This window comes from Botryllus schlosseri, chromosome 14 (assembly GCF_051294905.1).
Source record: "Botryllus schlosseri isolate E-star chromosome 14, Bs_hap1, whole genome shotgun sequence".
NCBI classification, from domain to species: Eukaryota; Metazoa; Chordata; class Ascidiacea; order Stolidobranchia; family Styelidae; genus Botryllus; species Botryllus schlosseri.
Genome location: NC_137249.1, coordinates 10,997,986 through 11,020,198, shown reverse-complemented (window position 1 = coordinate 11,020,198; position 22,213 = coordinate 10,997,986). Strand labels below are relative to the sequence as shown.

The 22,213-nt window shown below is 40.6% G+C and overlaps 1 protein-coding gene across 1 annotated transcript; it reads left to right on the top strand.

The window, feature by feature from the left end:
- The first annotated feature begins 1,921 nt into the window (after positions 1–1,921).
- On the top strand, positions 1,922–21,060 carry LOC145456366 (inactive tyrosine-protein kinase 7-like). Its single transcript, XM_080334439.1, has 23 exons — positions 1,922–3,613; positions 5,326–5,500; positions 5,923–6,062; positions 6,219–6,321; positions 7,631–7,818; positions 8,141–8,285; positions 8,900–9,048; positions 9,924–10,061; positions 11,292–11,414; positions 11,474–11,628; positions 12,249–12,360; positions 12,417–12,533; positions 13,826–14,094; positions 15,143–15,344; positions 15,855–16,008; positions 16,230–16,294; positions 17,376–17,477; positions 17,537–17,642; positions 18,477–18,657; positions 18,991–19,059; positions 19,122–19,273; positions 19,374–19,552; positions 20,727–21,060. The coding sequence occupies exons 1-23, from the start codon at positions 3,550–3,552 to the stop codon at positions 20,966–20,968; spliced, it is 3,330 nt and encodes a 1,109-aa protein (XP_080190565.1). The 5' UTR covers positions 1,922–3,549; the 3' UTR covers positions 20,969–21,060.
- Positions 21,061–22,213: the final 1,153 nt, after the last annotated feature.

Sequence of the window (22,213 nt, the reverse complement as noted above, 5' to 3'; positions counted from 1 at the left end):
CCACAGGACTAGCAAAGTGTAGAATTACCCTTGTAAGGCCATCCTTCCGTGCTGTCCTGGAATTGTTGAGCGCCAAGCAGGGTTGCCACGGATACCAGTTTTACTGATCAAGTTTGACCTGGCATGGAATTGAACCTACGACCTACCGATCAGGATCCCAGACTCAACATACGGATTACAAAAGGTGGTCGAAGTAGTCATCGTCGCTACTCAACTAGAGGTAGAAGTAACGCCGTCAATTTCTACTTAAATAGATTTACTTAAGTAAAAAGTAGGTATTTCAGAGTTTTGCCTAGAAAATTCTAAGACTGCTAAGTAGAAGTAGATAAAGTCTACTTCGGAAAGTAGAAGCACTTCGATCGTTACTGAACACCTATGCGGATTACGTATGGGGGAGGCGAATGCATTATGTTCAACAGCAACGCAGATGGAGGGGACCCATCAGGTTATGGAGTCAGCACCACCAACTTTCCTCTCCTAACACTATGTCGGTGCGCTGGGCGCCTAGCGAAAAGTCGTGTCTCTTGTGTAACCCGATCACAACCAATGACGTACTAATGGAGAAGCCCACGTTCAGTGCGGAGGTTTGTGTCTTATCAAGGTGCACAAAAATGCGGTGCATAAAATGTAATCCTAAATGATCGTACCACTACTCACATTCTACAGGAACATAAATTGTTTCCACGGAAAATTTATACCTTGTAATCAATCAATCGACACATCATATTTTCATTTGGCCAAGACACACGCACAATGTACAATGCGATATACAAGACACTCCATGCGATGCAATGAACAGATAGGTGGATGCCGAACAACCATTTGGGGTCTCATGAACTGGCATCCACCTCCGCCTAGTGCCCGATGTCACAGTCTTCTTCGATGTTATTCTTTCTTCGTCGGTCCTTTTCAGAAGCTATTTCTTGCTCCTTTTCTTTCTTTATCGAGTCTTATTTTTTCTGGGCTTTTTTGTCGTAAGAAAAACGACACGAGGGACGAGGAGCCTAGAGCTACCTCCGACTGCGGAAATCCAATCCAGGCCGCCTGCTTGGATGGTGCCGACGCTCACCACTACGCTATCGCCCCAGATGTGGAAAACATTTTGGAGAATAGGGGCAAATGGCAGTTATACCTACACGATGTAGTCAAAGTTACTTATCCAAAGACGCCTACAGCACGTACACTTTGAGTTGACGTAGTTCACCTCCACCCCCCCCTGTTCTATTCTCGGCACCAGACTGTCCCCGAAAATCCGAAGTAGTGACGAAGGTTTATGAGGGCTCCTCCTCCAGTATCAGTACGTTGCTCTTCTTACAGAGTCTTTACAAAGAGGAAACGACGAAGTACGAATGCAAGGAACGAATGAAAAATAACAAGAAAAAACGTTTAAAAATACGGCCGAAGAGGTGAAGATCGAACATTGCTACATCGGGCATCGAGGAGGATGCTAGGTCGTTTCAGCATCCTCATACGTGTTCATTAAATCGTATTGTGCATCTTCTGTCTTGAGCAGATGAAAATAATACAACAGCCGATGCTACCGCTAAGTTTCTTTTGGTATTATTTTCCTTCGTGAATGCGAATTTCTTTTCGGTAGGAGGAATCAACAAATATCTGTCTTATACCGATTATTATTATACCAGCGTTTGACGACTTTGACCAGCTACTGATTATACTACCATGGCCTTTATAAGGGCTATGATACTACCACTGCAGAGACTGTACTACCACATCGCCACGCTGTGCTATTATAGATAAGTAACCTAACCTCCGTAGGTTAGTTATCTATAGTGCTATGCTGCGAACATAGCAATTTGCAACGCAGCTATGAAGAACTGCGATGCAAAAGCAAAGTTTGGCCATTCCGCTAGGAGGACTTTGATTCTCTCGATAAATAAGTGAATTTCGTCAATTTGTTTCAGCAAAGTTCGCGACGTTCGCGTGCGCGACTGTGTGGGGTACGCGGCAGAATTTATGTTCCTACGTCGGGTTATTATTGATAAAGATGTCGGTATTTCAATTGTATACTTCTAAAAACATTTGTATTTTTTGAATGGATGACCGTATAGTGACATTAATAGCCTACCGTTAGTTTGATGCGCGAAAGATACCGCTTTGCCTATGGAGAAAAATAAACGTATAAGAAAATAAACTATATGTGATGTGATGTGCTCCAGCAGGGACGTTAGTAAAGTACATATATCAGCCACATCGCTTGTATAGAAATACACTTTTTCAACTTCGAGCACTATGATCTGATATTTTTTTGATTCTTTTGCTACATTACGAATGTGTTATTTTTGTGTTCTGAGTTTCATGTTTCATAATGCGCCTAACCTCCATTCAGGCTGTAGCTGACTTGATGATCTCCCGATTCCTTCGCTACAGCCTGGTTCTACATCTTCGCTTTGTATTTATATAATTTTGATGGAACCAAATATATTCTCTGTTGTAAGAGACTGCTACGTACATGCTGATTTATCATAGCCATTTTGATTCAATTGTGTTGCCATACAGTGACAGTTTGAAATGGCATGCAATTGATGAGCCAGGGATTAGTGAATTTACAAATTTGAAAAATTAGGTATCCTCATTTAGATACAGCCGTTAACAGTTACCAATATTTGATAGCATACTTCCATAACATACCAGTAATCAATCACTAATCGGCCAGGTTGGAATCCTGGTACGTTTAGCGTAATATCTTTGGTGTGCTAAGACGGTTCTCAGCGTCACACCTGTGTGCAGTCAGTAGAATCTTTGGTGTGCACGAGACACCGATTCCATATTGGTTAATCGGATTATCCAATTACTGACCTGTTAAATATGATCATCGTACATTATAAAATGCTTATTGCTTCCAAATGCATGTCCTGAACCACCTTTTGGCCAGAGCGGAATTGGTGGCAAACGTCACGTGCAACTTTCCATTTAATTCCTTAATTATTCTATGGAAGAAACCCTTCTGTCACGCGCAACTTATTGACGAAAACAACCACTGAGTCCAGTCTGGCCTTTTTTGTAATTCAGTCAGTGAACTTTTTATAGCCATTCAGCTGATCCCTGTCTTTACTGCTTTGATAGAACGAGAACCTGGAAACCTCTGCTTGTAAGATATTGCTATATTCTATCTAATTAAACAATTTGATCCTTTCAGGCTGAATAAATCAACTGATATTAAGCCAAATTGGCAGTTTGAGATACCGTATGTGGGCTTTGATTTTTAAATGACCTGGCATCTGTTTCAAATGATTTGCTCACTGTTATCTATTGTTGTCAATTTGTTGGTTTTACAATTTTGAACCTCAGGTACTTATCACTACGGTAATGGTAATGGCAGTTTCAATGACTTTGACTTGTATTTTCTTTCTGAATTTCATATTTCAAGCTCAATTTACATATAATTACGTTCATTCGCTGGTAGTGTTCTATTTGACAGATAGTGAACTAAACTTGTGTTGTTTTAATTCAGATGATATAGGAATAATGTTATTTATAGACTATAATTAGTATTTGTTTCGATCGGTTCATGCTGACGAGATTCCCTGCATGCATCAAATATCGAAAGAAAGCTTGATGGATGTCTCATTAATTCTGTTACTCGTCGCTCTCAGTAAGTACAACAAAATAATTTTATAGAATGATTTATAACATTTCGGTTGCCAAAGCGAAGTGTTTTATTGCATTGATTGCACATCTACATCGAATTGTCTGTAGTGCTATCACGTATTCTTCCCAATCCTTTTCAAGTAGCATGTTTATTAATGCAACTGATATTATTTAAAAGACATACAAAATTCCACACTAGAAAATGAAAAGATTTGATATTGGTGAGAAATAAAGATGGATATTGAGGTGTCTTATTTTTTGAAACTACTCGCATTTTCCTCAACTGGTTTTCATTAGTTCCAGTTGTAGGCCGACTTGGGAAATATATTCCTCCAGTTGCAATTGAGAATAACGATTTCGCATAACATGTGATTGCTACTACTAAATTCGCAGTCAGACTCGCCTCAGATCTGCTCATAAACCGATATCCAGCCGAAATGCTTTACACTGTTGTTCATATATCCTATTATATACACGTTGCCGAGTCCAGGAGTGCGAACCAAAGTGCCTAGTTCTGTAATTTTATCGTATGAATCGTCTTCAGTCAATTGAAACTAAAAAATGTGCCACAAAATCTAAGCTATTAGAGACTTTTGTTTCTTCTCGCTCTATAGCAGGGGTGGGCAATTATTTTCCTCCACGGGCCAAATGAGAAGTAGAGAAAAGGTTGATGGGTCGAGTGGATAATTTTAGCTTAAATTCTCCAGCGTATTTTAATTTTATTTCTAAATTACATTGGTAATAAATGCTACTCAGTTAATGTGCTCATGTTAGGTAATGAGAAAGTGGTGACTGATTAAATAAATATCTATTTGCAGACATGATTTGAAACAATGTTAAACATAGTACATTTTAACTCTCTTTTTAAACTCCTTTCCACTTTCTGCAATTAAGACACTAAATCAGTGGTTCTCATACTTTATAGGCCCTTTATGATAGTGGAAAATTTCGCGCCTAACCGGATCATGATATCACGACATATTAAAAAGTGCTAACCAGAATGCTAGCAATCCCGAAGGATAGCTTGACGGCATGGAAGGTTGGTTGTTGACGCGAGAATTCTTAATATCAAAGTCGGACAATACACAGAACAATAACTATACTGCATGCCGTGTCGAAATCGCAAGGAGGGCGAAAATATTTTCTTTTAACTTGGGAGTCGCGCCTCCCTTCTGATGCTTTCAATATTTAGTGCTCTAAACCTGCTTTGAATTTTAGCTTTCGGCTTCTCTTTTTTACATGTTCTTTCATCCTTTCTGGATCATAGATATGATGAGTCATAAAGTAATCGCGAGCACTGATCGACTTGTTTTACGAATTAGGGATTTGCAAACTCTTCACGTAACAATTTGAAACATGTACCGTATAATACGTAATGAGACAATGGCAACAAGGAAGGTTTGAAGAAGGCTTAAGCTATATGGAAAAAATGATTTCTTGTTAATATAATTATTACTCATACTTTTCCACATTGCCTATATTGCGAATCTGGATTACGCATGCGAGGTACTCAGGCAGCGTAATCGTGGCATATTAATGAACAGGCTTCAAAGTAAATGAATTTCCTGTTTAGTTGATACAGTTAGTCCGCGCATCAACATTTAAAAAGCAGATTTAATGTTATGAATTCCAAGCAAACGTTCGCGGGCCGCCTTTGCCCAGGTCTGCTTTATAGCCTCCTATATAAACTGACACTTTTGTATTTTGTTTTTAAAGGCTTACGATGCGGATCATGTAGCCGGGCTTCCTATATATTTGAGGCATCTCCTAAGGAAATAGACGCTATTCAAGGAAGAAGTGCAATATTATCATGCTTGTTAAAAAAGCCTTATAGAAATCGGTATACTTTATCATGGGTTATGGATGATGAAAATGCTGTGAATTCGAGAAGGTAAAATTTCGATGTCATTTGTCGTGAGTCATCGACGTAGCTTTTGAAACATCTATAATTCATTCCGCATGGATATTGTATTTCATACCCTTGGGGTCTCTGATGACTTCAGTTCCCTGTAAAAACAGATGATAACATTCTTGTATTTGATCTATTTCCAACCCATCAGTATTAATCACTTCGGCAGTGGTTAGTTCTATCACTGGTCTACAACTTATTGCGACTTACATACACTCGTGGCCGATCTCAAGAGGGTGCCACTTGAAAACTTCATAGTTTTGACTACTTCAGATAGTGTGAATTTGTACCGCATCGGTGACTTTAGCCCGAATTTTATTTTTTCATATTGTCTGTTAGATATTTTGTTCAGACGTTAAATGGGTCAACATTTCATTTTTGCATTCATTTTGTTCAAATTTCAGGATGATGACTGGCACAGAAGGTCAGCTTCGCATTGATAAAATTGATAAGTTTCTCGATGCGGGTGAATTTAAATGTGTTGCCAATCCCTTGAATTCTCGTGCCAAAGTGTACTCGGACGGCATTAATTTCAATATCAAATGTAAGTACATAATGTTTAGTTGAAATTACATTGAGTACTTCCAGAAGGAAGCTATACCCGACAGATTGCTTCCCCTCCCGTTCTCAATGAACAATGCATGGCAAAGTCTTGCATATCTTTTCCATCACGATAGCTTTTAACAATGGAATTTTGTAGGGTCTGATGTCGAAAATGTTGTCAAAATGTCACCGCCTTCAGAGCAAGAAATTTTGCCCGGTGTCAAAGTGGTGCTGAAATGTAACGCATCTGGGAAACCGAGGTAAAATTTCGATTATGATCAATGCTATTATCCTAATGGGGTCAAAGCCCTTACTGATGCTACTATGGTTGTGTTGCGAAATCTTACTTGAGCATAAGTACAAATAGTTCTGTCACCGGTTGCTGGAAACTACTCCAAAGGAAGTATAAGAAGAATGGTTTGGAAGAAGACTACCCAAATTATCATATTAGCGCCAAGCAGCCTGGAAAACAATCCAATTCATTTTCACTAAAACACAATGATCAGTTCAGTAGCCATGCAAACAGTGTGATTTGGCAACTAATTCGAAGAATTAGGACTAGTTGTGTATTCACAGTTGTTTAATGTACTTTGCTGAGTACTTTCTTGGTAAAATTTTAAACTTTAAAGTATATGTGCACTAGGGCTGTTCAAAAATAACTTTTTTTCCTGAATCTTGCTGGTTACTTGATTAAATCGTTAGGTTGCCTTAAAAAACGACGCACACCAAATTTGAATTCATTCCGACAAATATTCGCGGGTTACGTAGAGTTTGAAAATTTTGGATTTGCCCATAAACGCAAAAAAAAATTTTTCTCAAATTTTTCTGCCAACCCCATGAAATTGTTGGGCTGTCTTCAAAAACTATGCAAAACAAATTTGACTCAATTCCAAGCCGTAGAAGCGGAGTTATTCCAGTTTTTCGGTGATAATTCTTGGATTATCCACCAATCAAGGATAATCCCAGAATTATCGAATAAAAACTGAAATAACTCCGCTTCTACGGCTTGGAATTGAGTCAAATTTGTTTTGCATAGTTTTTGAAGACAGCCCAACAATTTCATGGGGTTGGCAGAAAAATTTGAAAAGAAATTTTTTTTGCGTTTTTGGGCAAATCCAAAATTTTCAAACTCTACGTAACCGGTGAATATTTGTCGGAATGAATTCAAATTTGGTGTGCGTCGTTTTTTAAGGCAACCTAACGATTTAATCAAGTAACCAGCAAGATTCAGGAAAAAAAGTTATTTTTGAACAGCCCTAATGTGCACTGTAAGCTGCAAACTATTGAAACTATGTGTACCCTATTTCACTTCTGACCCCATGTAAAGAGTGATATAGGAGTTTTCCCTCGTGTACCAAGAAATAATTTTCATTAAATTATGTTTATATACATTGTGTATATTTTACTTAGAGATCAGTGCTTTCATGTGTAATTGTGTGAAACCAATACAAAAAACTCTTTTTCATGGTCACGTGCTTAGTCACATCAGGCAAACGCGTCCTTCCCAATGCAATTCATCCCTTGGCATCTGTCATGTATTGTACCGACTAATCAATGTATTATTCACAGGCCACAGAGCAAAGATATCCATTGGATTCACGATGGGAAGCAATTGTCTAAAAACGCCACATCTTTATTTGACTTCAAATCGACAAGGCTGATCATTAGTTCTGCCAAACTTCTGGTGTTTGATGGGGTTTACTCGTGCTGTGTCGATGGGAAATGTAGTAGGACGAATTATGAACTGAAAGTTCGAGGTAACTATAGCCATTTGCTTTCAATGACAAATGTACTGAAACTTTTCAAAAATGCGTTGACAATGTAAATAATTGAACCAAACGATGAGTATCCAATATCGCCCTAGCTATTATTAATATTTGATGATACATTGCCCAAGATTTACTTCCCATATTTCATTTTAATCTCGGGCCATCTCTTTTGCCGGATATGGATAGGTTTAACCCCCTGAAGTTGGTGTAATGGCTATATCGTTGGCCATCCTTTCATAAAAATTCATTAAATTTTGAAAAATACAATCTATGTATCTGCAACTGTGATATATTGCTGGATTTATTTTAGACAAGGCGACCCCAGTTTTGGTGATGGCTCCTGAAGACTTTATCGTGCCCCCAAAAGGCACGGCCATGTTCACGTGTATATTTGATGCCGAACCCGCAGTGACAAGAGTACAGTGGTCCCATGGAGAACGCTCCATCAAAACAAAGTAAATAATTGCTCTTCTTGTAGCAATAGAAATGGGTTTTAACCGTGTTCTTTGTTGAGTGGGACAGGCTTATCTCAATTTTTAAACTTGGTGTAATAGTCCGTGTTTGGTTGTGGATTACGGAGATCTCATTGGGAATTATAGTGTACGTGCCAATGAGGCTTCCTCGGTTGATTTATTATCACTGGGGTTTAATGTTATTCTCTTCCATTAGTTTAGTGTAAGGCTTCCCGACATTATTTCACATTCATGGCTTCCCGTGGTTATCTATGCTACATAATTCAAATGATATATGATGGGTTCATCGTGACAAATTTCACCCGATATTTCGTCGCTAGGGCTATTGTGATTGCATAATCTAGGGACGGATATTCTCCATTGGATTATAATGTATTCTTGGTAAACGAGACTTGTTACACTAGTTTTAACTGTTGTCCAAATATTTCATCAACTATTTATTCAACATTAAGAGTCCCAGCCCATTAATGGTACAATATTGTATACAAATACTCGAAATCAAGTGTTTAACGGAGACTATGGGTCTGCTTGCACTGACCGATATTGTTACTTTCGCAATGTCATTACGGGCGTTCAACCTTGCTTGACAAATTTAGGAATCAAGACAGTTGTAGGACTTGTGACTTGGGAAACGGGACGCTGCTTCTTAAGGATGTGAAAGATCGGTTCGAAGGGACCTATTTTTGCGAAGCCACTGGGACTAACGGCCAAACGTCGAGGGGCTCCGCTGAGCTTACTATTGCGCGTGGGTTTTTCTTATGCTTGATATTTTTTAACGAAGTGGCTGCTTTGTTGAAGATCGCATTTCACTTTAACAAGTTCTTATTCAACTTGCAAACAGTTTTACTTCATGGCCCCATCATAAAATCTAATGAAATATCATTTTTGTTTTAATATTTTTCTGTGTACTTTTATGGTAATGTCACTGTAGTGGTTTCCAGCATATATTGGCCAACCCCTATCAGGCCGTAAGGTTATTGCATATTTTCCAAGGTTGAAACCCCAGGGTTGATAGTAATTTCGTAGAAGGAATCAACTTTCTACGCTAGCCCTCCGGATTATCATTCATACAGTTATTCCCTATAACCGTTTCTTTTTATCAAGACACCAATAGTAGCCTACCGGTGGGGTTGTGACTAGATTAATAGTAGGCTGCCAATTAATCATAGTACTAAATTTATAGAACTCCTTACAATTTTATACGTACATCTAAATCTACTGTAGGTGTGCTGATTTTGACAAGCTGCATACGGTTGATTGCTGATGCCACGAGGTCAGTTCTTGTACAGTGTGCTGTATTAATGTTTTGCAATCGGTCTGTGACTGTGTGATCAGCTCTCCTATTCCGACATTTTCCACAGCAAACAAACATGTAACTTTCTAATTTACAATCCCCCATTGACAGGCTATTTGCTACGCGCAACTAATTCCATCCGTGTTTCTTTATCTACTCGTATGCTTAAGACAGTTGTCGAGGACAAACAAGATTAGTTTTAATATCCAGATATTAGAATATCTGTCTTATCGCGCCGGCCGTGTATACACTTCTATGCCGACATTGTAGCGATTAACGTAATAGCACTTGTATGAAGATCACTTGAGTCTGTGTTTTAATTACAGACATATCCATGACTGATAACGCCAGAGAAGAGGAATTACTCGATCCGGGTGAAAATCACGAGACTCACTGTGGGCCGGTTGATGCGGAACCGCCCGAAGTTATCTCGTGGTACAAGGATGACAGGCGTATTTCTGAAGGTAACTTTGTGTGCATTCACGGCGTCGGGTCAAATCCGGTGCTACTTACGTAGAAGCGGCAGTAATGCTATCCGTTTTGAGTCAATTTTTGAGAGCTTGCACACAGCTTTGTCGCCAATGTGAATATGTGATGTATCAAACTTTATTTTGTGAATTTTATAATAAAAATGTATTTAGGATGATTTGAATTGTGGTACAAGATGCTTTAAAATTTTTATTATGCATGGGTCAAACTGGCAGGCTCTTATTACAACGAGCACAAAACCGCGGAGTGTGGTTGTGTGAAATGCATGATTTGTCACTGATTTTTGGACACTGTATGAAACTTTGAGCAGCTCTGCCATAATTTGAAATCAGAATTTGTGATAATCGTAAACAATATATTATCAATTGTAAACTCGCATAATTTCATGTTTGCTGTGACAGCACGAAAAACGTTGCAATGATACAGAACCCTTAATACCCGTAGCGATACCTTTGTTACCATCTGCAAATAATTAATGTTTGCGTGGGCCATTGTAGTGGTTCAGATCGACTTCGAGGATTTGATCCGTTTCAAATAGTGGCGTGCAAGGATGCCGCTCGTGCTGTCATCCGTAATTGTGTTTCGATGAGGAATTGTTTGATTTTGGTGTGGCCACCTGTGTCCGATGTCCGGTCTCACGGTGGATGTCAAACACAAATTATCGAAGTACGTAGCCTGTTGTATGCTTTTGAGTCGGAAATCGTTGCTGTGAACGTGCGCCGCAAACGCAATCGGCGGGTCTTCTCTTGATTTTACCAATGTTAATTTGACTCGTTCAACGTGAATCGTAATCGAGTAATGCAAATAAATTTGACTTTAGTCGGCATTTCCAGTCATGATGTCACTGAAACTGTGATTTATTTACTTGCCTGTTTGTTGGTCTCCAATTTTATCATTTCCGTGTGTCGTCTGAAACGATTTGATAGACAGTACTACAGTTTTACATTTGATCATATGGAGAACGGTATGTACACTGTTTATCTTGGTGTAAGTAAACAATTGAATAAATCGCTGGCTAGGTGGACTCGTTATCATGAATTGAAGATTACGTTGAACGAAATGTGAAAGCGTTTGGTAGAACGTAGATATAATGTGACAATGCCGTATTAGGTCGGAAGGTGTATAATCCTTTCGAATGTCCGTCAGGCCAGAGTTTGCTTGTGTGTCAAAAAGCAAATGATCACCGTCTCTCTTCTTCCACGCAGGCCACGCCACAGATCCGACTTTGGTGATCGTATCCGCGCGGCAATCGGACGAAGGAGAATACAAATGTGTCGCGGTTAACATCGCCGGGAACGTATCGAAGATTTTCCACTTCCGCATCAAACGTGAGTGTGTCGCGCGGTGGCGTTTGCGGGATTTTTATCGTTTGTGTTCTCTGCTCCAGGGAAACCGAGGATAACATCGCAATTGATTAGGAGGACGGAGAAAGAGGGTGACGACGTGACTTTGAACTGCCCTGCGGAAGGCGTTCCGGTTCCGAGTTATGTTTGGTATTTGAACGGATCTCCTCTGTCGCATAAGGACCGTTTTGTGATCAAAGTAGGTTGCAAATGAGCTTTAATGATACTTTCCTCCGTGACTTGTTCGGATTGTTATCCTCGATTCTGTGCTGCGTAGGCTGTAATTGAAAGTTTTTTTATTGTTGCAACTGCTCTTTCTAGTGGGGAAATGATCTGATTTTTAGCGACTGTCGTTCTTTCCACGTACTTTATGTTCTCTTTTGTGATTTCGTGTGTTTGTTACGATTTAGATACGGCAAGTGCTTTTGTGCTATTTCCTATTTGTGTATTCGTTGGTGTTGGTATTCGGTGGTGTAAACTGCCGTTCCAAATCTTATGTTCGTTTCTTGACAATTTGTCAGTCGATGGCTGATAATATGTCGCTCGAGATTGTATTGGTGTCACTAAAAGACTGTTGATATTGCACTTATTTATAATGCCGTTGCCTGATGTAGGTTTTTGGTTGAGGTGCATCTTTTAAATATCAACGTCTTAGTTGACATTGGGTCCCAAACTACTATTCAAATCAAACCTTGGTTTTTCTGTTTCCATTTAAAATATATTTGTCCTACCTTGGAAATCTTACTTCTATGGCAACACTCTCTTCAATCCTTGTGTACTCGAGTCTTATCGTTTCAAACTTCATTCTTCTATTTCTAGGGCCCGGAGCTGTACATCGAAAGCATATCTACTTCCGATTCCGGCACTTACAAATGCGTGGCGAGAAACGACCAAGGCGAAGATTCCTCGTTCGCTAAAATCGACGTGGAAGGTACGACAACGGCAGTAGATAATCGTGAGACGATGTCACAGTGTTCTCATTCGCAGAGCGACTCAAAATAGTCGACCCACGTCCCAGCGACGTATGCGTCGAGGTGAACAAGACGGCCATGATTTTTTGCGGCGCGAGGGGCATGGCGAACGCTCGAGTTCATTGGACCGCAGGTATGGCGCAGCGCGGCTATCAGTCCCGGTGTTGGTGCCAAGCAGCAAATATGCTCTCAATCCTTTTTCTGTGAAAATTGAGCAACAGTCGTGATCCTAAAATATTTGAAAACACGAGTGCCGTACCTAATCAACTACAAAAAGGCCAGATCGATAGCACCTAGGTTGTTGGTAAATATTGCAACAAAACACGCATGTATCACAGTTGAACCAAAGTAACCATCTCGGCAACTGCCGTTCATTTTGACAAACTATCGTCTGTCCGCATTCAATGCGCCAAACATCCACCGCCTGCAAAAGAAGGATGAGATACCGAATGGTACCACTGGCAGCACTAGCTGCCGTTATTGAAAGTATGTCAGTTGTACAGATGTACTGTACACCTAGCGCTCGATTCTGATCAACTCCAAGCGAGAAGTTGCCTACGGTCAAATCTTCGCTACATCGCATGCGTGTAGCTAGAAAATAATTTTCCCATGCTGTATATCATCAGGGAGAAAGTGGACGTATCGTGATATTATTTCCAGCTTTGGAAGTAGGACGGATTGACTGCGGTCCTCAAATTTATAGTCTGGATGTTCTGTAGCACCCGGGGCTTTTGTTGGAATATATTGGCGTCAAAATATCGTTTTCTGATCATCTCGCTGGCCGTATCTCAATCAAAAAGTATCCGTCCAAATCCATAACGGCACTTCAAAGCTAATTTGGTCATTTCGTATCAGGGCAAATCGAAATATTTTGGAAAACAGCAATTTTCTGGTTCACTCAAGTCTAGTAATGCAGTTGCCTACAGTCCCCAGTCCATGCAAGAATTTGCTGATGATTGTCGGGTCGAATGATTTCTCGAAATTAGCAATCCATAGATTGTCTTGTCAAGGCCTACAGTCAACTGGTATCCTGAACTGCCACGGTAATTAGGCAATCATTGCTTTCCTCTGATTGCTTCTGTTGCACCATACATTGTCGCCATGTTCCTCTATCCTTTTCTGTTCTGCTGTATGCTGTGTTCTGTTGTGTGTTGCTTAAAGACACATTGGTTACATTTACTTCAATATAGCTTTAGTTAGTTATGTCGACGCGATAGTCAGTTTACGACACAGCATACAGCAGAACAGAAAAGGATAGAGGGACAAGACAATAGCGACAATGTATTCGTGCAACAGAAGCAATCAGAGGAAAGCAATGATTGCCTAATTACGGATCACCACACCTACTTAGAAGTAGGCAGCTCCGATTAACTGCTAAACATGTGCGTCCCCTTGTCCAAATCATCTCTTTTAACCTGCTCGCAGAAACGGATCCCGATCGGTACACGGTCATCGAACATGGCCCTGCCAATAAAACGTTGAAGGTGTTGCCAAATCCGAAATCGGGCGATCGTTGGCGGGCGCACTGCGTGGCGCGGGACAAGGAGGGCCAGGTCGAATCTGACCAGGCCCACGTCACGGTGTCGGTCGGGGAAAAGCCGGAAATCGTTAAGCCTCCGGAAGGATCGGTGGTGTTTGAGGGGCGTTCGGTGAAGTTTGACTGCGGTATCGTTCCGGAACTGGAGCTGGAGAAGGTATTTTGACAGTTTTCTTCTCCACTTTGAGATGACCGTAGGAATAAATGAATGTGAACCATGACTGTGTACTCAGAATCCAAAATTTCCGATCAGTAATGTGCCGAAGCCTCGCTTGTTGTTTGTGAATACTAGCATGCCTCCTTGTACATTGGCCAATTCTCGAGTAGATCAGTCTGGCACAGGAGCTGCGCAAATATGACTTGACGCGCAGTAAATATTCTTCTCAAAATATAGAAAGAAATCTGTCTTGGGTGACATGTAATAGGCAACTGGTGTGGGTATATTTCAGTGACGATTTCTAGTGATTATTTTACATAAGAGTTTGTATCTGCTGCACGTAACTGTGTGGTGTGATGCCATGGTGTTCACGAGTAAGTGTACTCTACATTATGTAACGTCAGCGGGTTTGGTTAAGTATTTTCAATATGGTTTACCGTGTGCACCGGTATTGGCTAGTGACGATGACCAGCTAAAAAGCATAAAGTGGTATAAATTTGGCGTCATGCCGTCATCTATCGAATTGTTGCCGGAACGAAACAAATCAAGCAAAACTTTTCACTGCTTCATAATTCACAAAAATTTTATTTCGGCCAAACTATATTTTACTGTGATAATGAATAGATACTTTGTGACCAAATTGTCTGGAAATTGAAACATTATTATGTAATAACTGAATGGCACAAAAAAAACTTTGGAGCCGTCAATTCGCACGCAGCTGTGCCTTATTATAATCTATAATGGGCTCGTGCAGTATTTTTGCTACCACCCTTGCTTGTAGAAACACCTGATTGGGACTGAAGTGAATCTTACATCATGTTTTACTGTGCTTTTAGCTACTGCAAAGTACAACAAATTCGCAATAAATACCATGAAACACCACTGAACTCTTTATCTTACCTCTAGAAAAGATCTCGCATGCCACGCGGCGTCACTAGAGGATAGGATTTCACATGGAATGTTGGTCGTGAAAGCTTGCTGCAATCTGTCAAGCCTTGTCGGCAACCGCCAACACTGTGGTAACTCAGCCTTCTTCTGTCACTTTCAGCTCTACTGGACCATCGAAAGCAAAAACTCCACTGCAAGACGCTTCGGCATTAGAGACAACAGCGATTCGATGAAGTACGCAATCCTTAACAACGGGTCGTTTATCGTCAGAAATGCGAGCGTTGCGGACTCGGGAATGTACGCGTGTCACTATCGGGCTTGCGGATTCAACATCACCCGCAGTGCCGAGCTTGTTGTCGCAGGTGATTGTCAACTGGGTACGGTTTCGGTCTGTCGAGACTAGCCAGACCTCTGCTGGTCTTATTCAAATTGGGATCGAACCTGAGGATAAGAACTAGTGTTTGATGAATAACTTGTATAATATCTGATTGTATTAACAGTTACCTTAACCGCTTACCGGAGTTGGTCAGAGTGCATTTGGTACTGAAGTAGGAGAAGTATAATTAACGTTAATTTCTACTCATGTGCAAGTGAAAATGCAAGTAGTGATTTTCAAGCAAGTAAAAAGTAGTATTGTAGGCCTAGTTTTGCCTGAAAAACGACAATTAAAACTGTGAAATAGAATTGCAAGTGGATCGCCCCCGGAATAAGTTGTGCAATTATCCAAAACCTACGAGTACTCCGAAAGAGTTGAAGCACAGTACTTTGTTACTGGCCACCTCTGCAACCTAAGGGGGATATCTTAATATAAAAAACATGTTCTGAATTGCATTTTTGAATGAAACCACCGAAACAATGTGCCCGATTTTTAGAACGCGACGGTACTTTTATCCCGAAAACGGACGGCCCGGGCAGTGGACAGGACGAGTCTTCCCCTCGATATCAAAAGGTTCAAACCATTGCTTTGGCGGCTGGCGGGTGTATTGCGTACCTGAGTGCGACTATCGTTATTATAATTTACTGCAGGTGAGATGGAATTTTTATATTATTTGAATTATGATTAATGATAATTGTTTGAATTGCGGTAGTGTGTTGTCAGTCTATTGTCATCGGACATGTACTTTACGAGAAAGTCACTGGAAATTTCATAAGATCTTTGAGGAGACTGTGTCGCGGTCTCCTGCTGTTTACCTGATCAATTTTCCGACATCGCTCTGCGTTATTTGACTCTATTTCGTACTTTGCAGGAGAAAAAGACACGTCAAAAAGGGTAAAGGCGCGAGCTCGCAGGAGGAAGCTATCATGATGAACGGTATGTGTGTGCCGTCGCCTGCAATTGTGACGGTATCTTGTTATAACAGCTGCTTGTGATGAGCAGGCGTAAGGCGATTACTGTGTCAATGTAATTGATACTGGAAGGCACGATTACGATTAGAGATAAGCAGGTGACCGATGATGGCAGATTAACATTTTAGACGGAAAATGGTGAAATAATGATTTAAGCCCGTTTCAAGTAAGAAAAATGAACATTGGTTTCTGCCATAACGAAGCACGAGTCTTGTAACATAACATAACACACATATAGAATACCGAAAGTCCACATAAACATGGATAATCGGATATAGATATTGCGAGCCGCCATTTTGAAGACCTCGAATAATCAGAGGGGTTATAGATAGGATGTCTGTCAGCAGCTGCTGAGATTTAACAACTTGATATTCGGATTGTAATGTTTTATTTCGCGCTTGCAAGATTTTCTAATTTTTATATGGTAAAGGAGCATATTTGCGGTTTACATACTACTTCGATTAACTGGCAAGCACAACCAACCATCTCCTACAAGCTAACTGTACCTGTTAGTAACCAGATCTATTACAGACCGTTGGTTTTACTAGCACATCAAACGCTAGCCAACTATAATACAGCATCAGGTGTGGATAATCAGTTTTCATGCAATTCTGAGCAGTGAGGTTCACAAGTCCGATGTTTCTACTGTCAATGACTGGTCGCGTTGCACCATTCATTGTTCAGTTTTTATCAGGGTCCTTCTTAAATTAAAACTTGGGAAGTTGAGTAATCACCTTTCTACAAAGCAATAAATTACGTATACAAAATAATCGATTACGATTAATTGAGAATCCTGTAAGCGGTATGAATAACGATCCGGTGGTTGACGAGTGTGGAGAAAAACAACGCCCACATCTGCATGGTAATTTGGTAATAGGGTCCATCTGGCTGCAGTGTTTTGCCCCCTACTGGGAATAATCTGTTGGTCAGTAATCCCAAGCGGCACTGGCTGGAAGACAAGGGAGTATTGCACAATAATATGAATATTGGAAGTGGGCTGAATAAACTCCAACGCCCTTGATTATTGCCAACACACTCCGTTTCAGGTACTTCCCATTGTGTGAATAACGACCCTGTCACGGCATTGCCTACTGGCATCGATGATTTTCTGTACGATTACTCGAAGCTGGAGCATGTCGCGGTTATCGGTGAGTTTTGTAGGATGCTTTCACAGCCGAGCCAATCCGATAATGTTTTCCTTTGTCAGGTCGCGGCAGTTTTGGCGAAGTGCTGTTGTCGAAAGCGCCCGGGCTTATTCCAGACGTCACCGATGACATTTTAGTGATGGTCAAGAAAATCTCTCCGGAACCGAGGTATTTCTGGGATGGGTTCTTTAGGTTTTTGATTGCTTTCATTGATCTAATGGGAGTGGTAGTAGATTAAATCTGTGAACCACTAGCAAAGTGTCCCATAGAATCTTGAGTGTTCTTTTGTTCCTGTTACTTGAATATGGATCGTGTATTATGTTGTATTGTTGCTATTTTGTTGATACTTATTAATCATTTGACTGTGGATTTGATGTTGAATCACGTTGTCTATTCGGAAATGTATGCGTAGCGTATCGTGTGTGACGCAATATTTACAAATTTAGGTAGATCAAAATTTGAATAGGTAACATTAAATAGAAACTGGACTTAATTAGCATTTCTTGGCACCATTTCTACAATCGTAATTACGTGCATAGAATATAGAAGGTCATTTGGCTCTGCTCTTGACAACACCAAAATTTTATATAAAGCAATACGGTACCGCATACTCGATTACTTTTGTTCTCATACAAAACACATGTCGTATATGTGAGCAATTACAGCATATGTTGACCCTACGTCTTCAGAGTATGCATGCCTGTATACAGTTAGCTGTCAGGAATTTCAAATAAAATATCATCTCGGCTATAATTTTTATGACTGGCTTCTGCCTGTTTACGCTTGGTGCTTGATCAGTCTGATTCCTGAGATGTCCAATCTTTTTGGATGTAAAGTAGTCTGGTATTCAGGATAATTTTTTACCTATCACGAATGTCATTGATGTCATGATTCTATTAGTCAGCCTGTTCGACTTTGCTGGGAGCCTGTCATCACAGACAGGACATCTTGTATTCGATGACTGCATATTCTGTCGAAACTATCGACAACGCTTCATTTCAGTGCGGAAAATCCACCAAACGAATCAAAGAATTTATTATCGGGCCATCCCGGATCGTTGGCCTTCAATCGAGAGGTGAAAATGTTGTTCACCGCTGACCACGAAAATATCGGGCGTCTGCTCGGGGTGTGCAGGGAACGTTCGTCTGCAGTCGACTGCTTCATCACAGAATACTTGGAATGGGTGTGACACATTTTTGTCAATAAATGTATCGTAATTAGGACCCGAATTGTTGCGCCCAGCCCTAACTATAATAATATTCTGGCGACATGGCATATCATCACAAAAGTCTGCTTATAGTTGTTTAATGTTTATTCAGTCACTTGTTTGCACAGCCTATGATTCATGATGATTTCGGTTCATGTGGGCGTCACTTGTCATGTTATGTATTCTTATATAACAACTATAAACTGTATCCATTGCATCATTCATTACATCATATTGAAAATAAAAATCTGTTTAACAAGATTGCACACTACCTACACGCTGTGCCGATGATCACCACTGTATTTTCAGGGCATATTAAAACTATGTCTTCAAGCCTCTGGAGAGGGTAAAATTCATCGTTTCAGCAAGCAGTCCAGAGTGAGAACAATCGCATTGCCTTTTTCGTGGGCTTTCACATCATTGATCGATTCTTTATTCAGATGAAAATGTGCTGCCAAATAGCTGCGGCGTTGGAGCATTTAGGCTCGCTGGGATTGTGTCATCTCGACGTCTCTGCCAGAAACTGCCTCATCAGCTCGAAGCACGTTGTCAAGCTTTCCGTTCTCAGTCTTTCCAAGGACGGTTTTGAAAAGTAAGCCTTCAGTCAACAAAGAATATGACAGCTGACACCGTCTCCATGTTATGCCGCATTAGCAATGGCTCTTCTTTGAATTTACGCTCACAATTTCCAGAGACTATTGCAATCATAACGACCAACTGCTTCCTATACGATGGCTGCCGCCCGAGGTACTGTACCAGGGCAAACCTCATTCGAAAAGCGACGTATGGTCGTATGGCGTGACGTGTTGGGAAATATTCTCATCCGGGAAGACTCCATTTTCCGATCTTTCCGACGAGGAATTCATGCAAGGTACGTATATGTTACTTAGGTATGTTAATGTGGTATTAACATTATCCTGGTACATCAACAATTGGACATCATTGTGATGTTATTGTGACTCCATGCATGTTGTTTATGATGATTGGATATTCGTCATTGCGGTTATGTGTCAGACAAACCAGTTGTTACCAAACTTTTTTGACGCACCGCCCTCTTGTCCAGCTCAACATGTATATTGTATATATGGGTAACAAAATAATCCTACTTTTTTGTAGTTCGTTTTCATCTACTTGTTCCACTTACTCACGTAGTTTGTTTGTATACTACTTCTAAGTAATCAGTTTTTCAATGCTGAACCGCTAATTTTTGCTGACTTTAAAATCAGTTTTTGGATTTACTTCAATTTGTGTAACGAGAAACAAATTTTCCCAATTTGATCCTTTTCACCTTGGCCCATGGTTGTAACCAAGACACTAGGCTCCAAGTCAATCTCACTTTTGTAGTTTTGACTCGAGTCAAGTCGAGTCATTTTCAACTCACCACCGAGTCAAGTCCAAGTCAGCCAGCAGAGGGTTGAGTCCGAGTCATGGTATTGTGACTCGAGCCCGAGTCCAAGTCATTGTGTTGACTGCTGTTTCCAGTTAAAGTCTTGTAAACCCGCTTGTTATAACTATGCTTGATGATATCGAATGGTTCGCGCATTTATAATATGCTAATTTTCCTCATTTTTAGCAGTTTCTGGTCTCATTTTCAAGTTCCAGTACCAATAGACCAAATCCCAATTGTGTGATTACCTTACTATTCTTCGAAATTACAATGAAATGTCCGTCTTGGCCGTCTGTGTCTCGAGTCATGTGCAATGACACGAGTCCAAGTCAGGTCAATGCACAGATTGACTCGTGTCAAGCCGAGTCATTATTTCCGTATTCTGAGAAAATAACTCGAGTCAAGTCGAGTCGTCAGAAAATCGTGACTCGAGTCGAGTCATTACAACCCTGCCTTGGCCTAAGATTAGTAGAGATTTGAGTCACTTTTTTTATCAACATCTATCAGTTACACATTGAACTTTGGCAGGAAACCTGATTGTTGGTTAATTGAAATCGGCTGAATGTTCCAAGTCATTATATTGACCTGTTGTTATTGTAACGTTAATATTAGACAATTTACGATGACATACCACCAGACGTGTATCCGTCTTCTGCAGAAATGGAGTCGGAAAATTTCCCGACGTTACCGACCGTCGACGGTTCCAAAAGAATCGCGTCGTTAATTACGAAATGCTGCCAGCGCGATGCCGCTCTCAGACCGGAATTCTATCAGATAGTGAAGAAACTGCAGTCTGTCATTTCGTCCGAGACGAGGTCAAAAACTCCGAACGAAAACGCGGCCGAAGCGGAAGAGCCGCTGTTATCGCCGCAAGACAACAGCTTGAAAGACGAAACGTGATGTCTGTTCCAGTACTCTGGGATTCCGTACAACTCAGTCGGGTTCAGGGCATAAACGAGCAGCTCCCACTAGAGCAGGGCCGGCCAACCCGTGGCCCGCGAGAAGGTTTTGAGTGGCCCGCCAGCTAATTTCCGAAATTGGTAATGGTATAAAAAATGAATTGCACATATTGTGAACTTGTAAGGCCAACCAAAAATTTGATTAGTCTGGAAGCAACACTTGAGATGTTATGGCTAAAATATCAGTTACGACTTATTGGCATTTCCATGAGCCAGTCACACTTTGGTACACTACAATAAAGCAGAATATTTTGCGATAAAGTCATCAAAAGTAAATGTTATCTACACGCTTCGTGCAACATGTTGTCACTCGATTTCTTGCTTTTAATATTGTTAAACCTTTGTGAAAATGAAAGAACGCCTAATGTATCAGATTGAATCTAACTATATTCTCGATTACGAGGCAGTGTCGTTCAACATATGCAACCTAGCGTTTGCGTTCGCAGAAAGACCGTCGACTATGAAACCTAGGCACAAAACGATTGACGCATGTCGGTCGAAGCTTTCGAAATTGATATGTCCAGGCGCTGAATAGTCCAGTTCTGGCAAACTGAGCCCAGCGATATACTGCAGGCCCGCAATACAGTCAAATGACAATATTATTATGCTATGAACTTCGAAAAATTTTCGCGCTTCGCGCGGCTGGTGGCCCGTGCAATATTTCGTCGATCGAATGTGGCCCTTTGGCGGAAAAGGTTGGCCAGCCCTGCACTAGGGTGACTCGAGCAAGTTGTCAATCGTAAATTTTCCTACGTTCTCGACTTGATTTTATCGACCCCGAGCACTTGCGATCGGTGTGACTTTGCACGTTGCGAAAAAATCGCGGGCCTCTGGTTGGAATGAAATAGGCAATTATTTTTTAAGCATCTCGTGTCCTCTGTTTTTATTGTCTTCAACACTGTATTTTGCATAACGCTGCTTGCCTTTTTGCATGCGATTTTTATACCGGGTAGCAGTTTTTATTTTTGTTTTTTTAAACGATCAGTAAATTACATCATGCAGTATACACGGTGTCATTTTTGTCGTTGCCTAAGTTGGATTGTTTGCAGACCAATTTCAGCTGACTTGGTTACTGTACTATGACTTATGCACCAATGTGTAACTAATATTCCGTATTAAGCAGGCATATGTAGAAATTCTAAGCGTTTGAAGGTATCAGACAGGGATATATCCCTGTATCAGAGTG

Coding starts and splice junctions, on each gene's coding strand:
- LOC145456366 (XM_080334439.1), top strand. CDS start 3,550: ATGCATCAAATATCGAAAGAAAGCTTGATGGATGTCTCATTAATTCTG. Junction 11,415..11,473: donor TTTCCACTTCCGCATCAAAC/GTGAGTGTGTCG, acceptor TCTCTGCTCCAG/GGAAACCGAGGATAACATCG. Junction 19,060..19,121: donor GTTTCAGCAAGCAGTCCAGA/GTGAGAACAATC, acceptor TTCTTTATTCAG/ATGAAAATGTGCTGCCAAAT.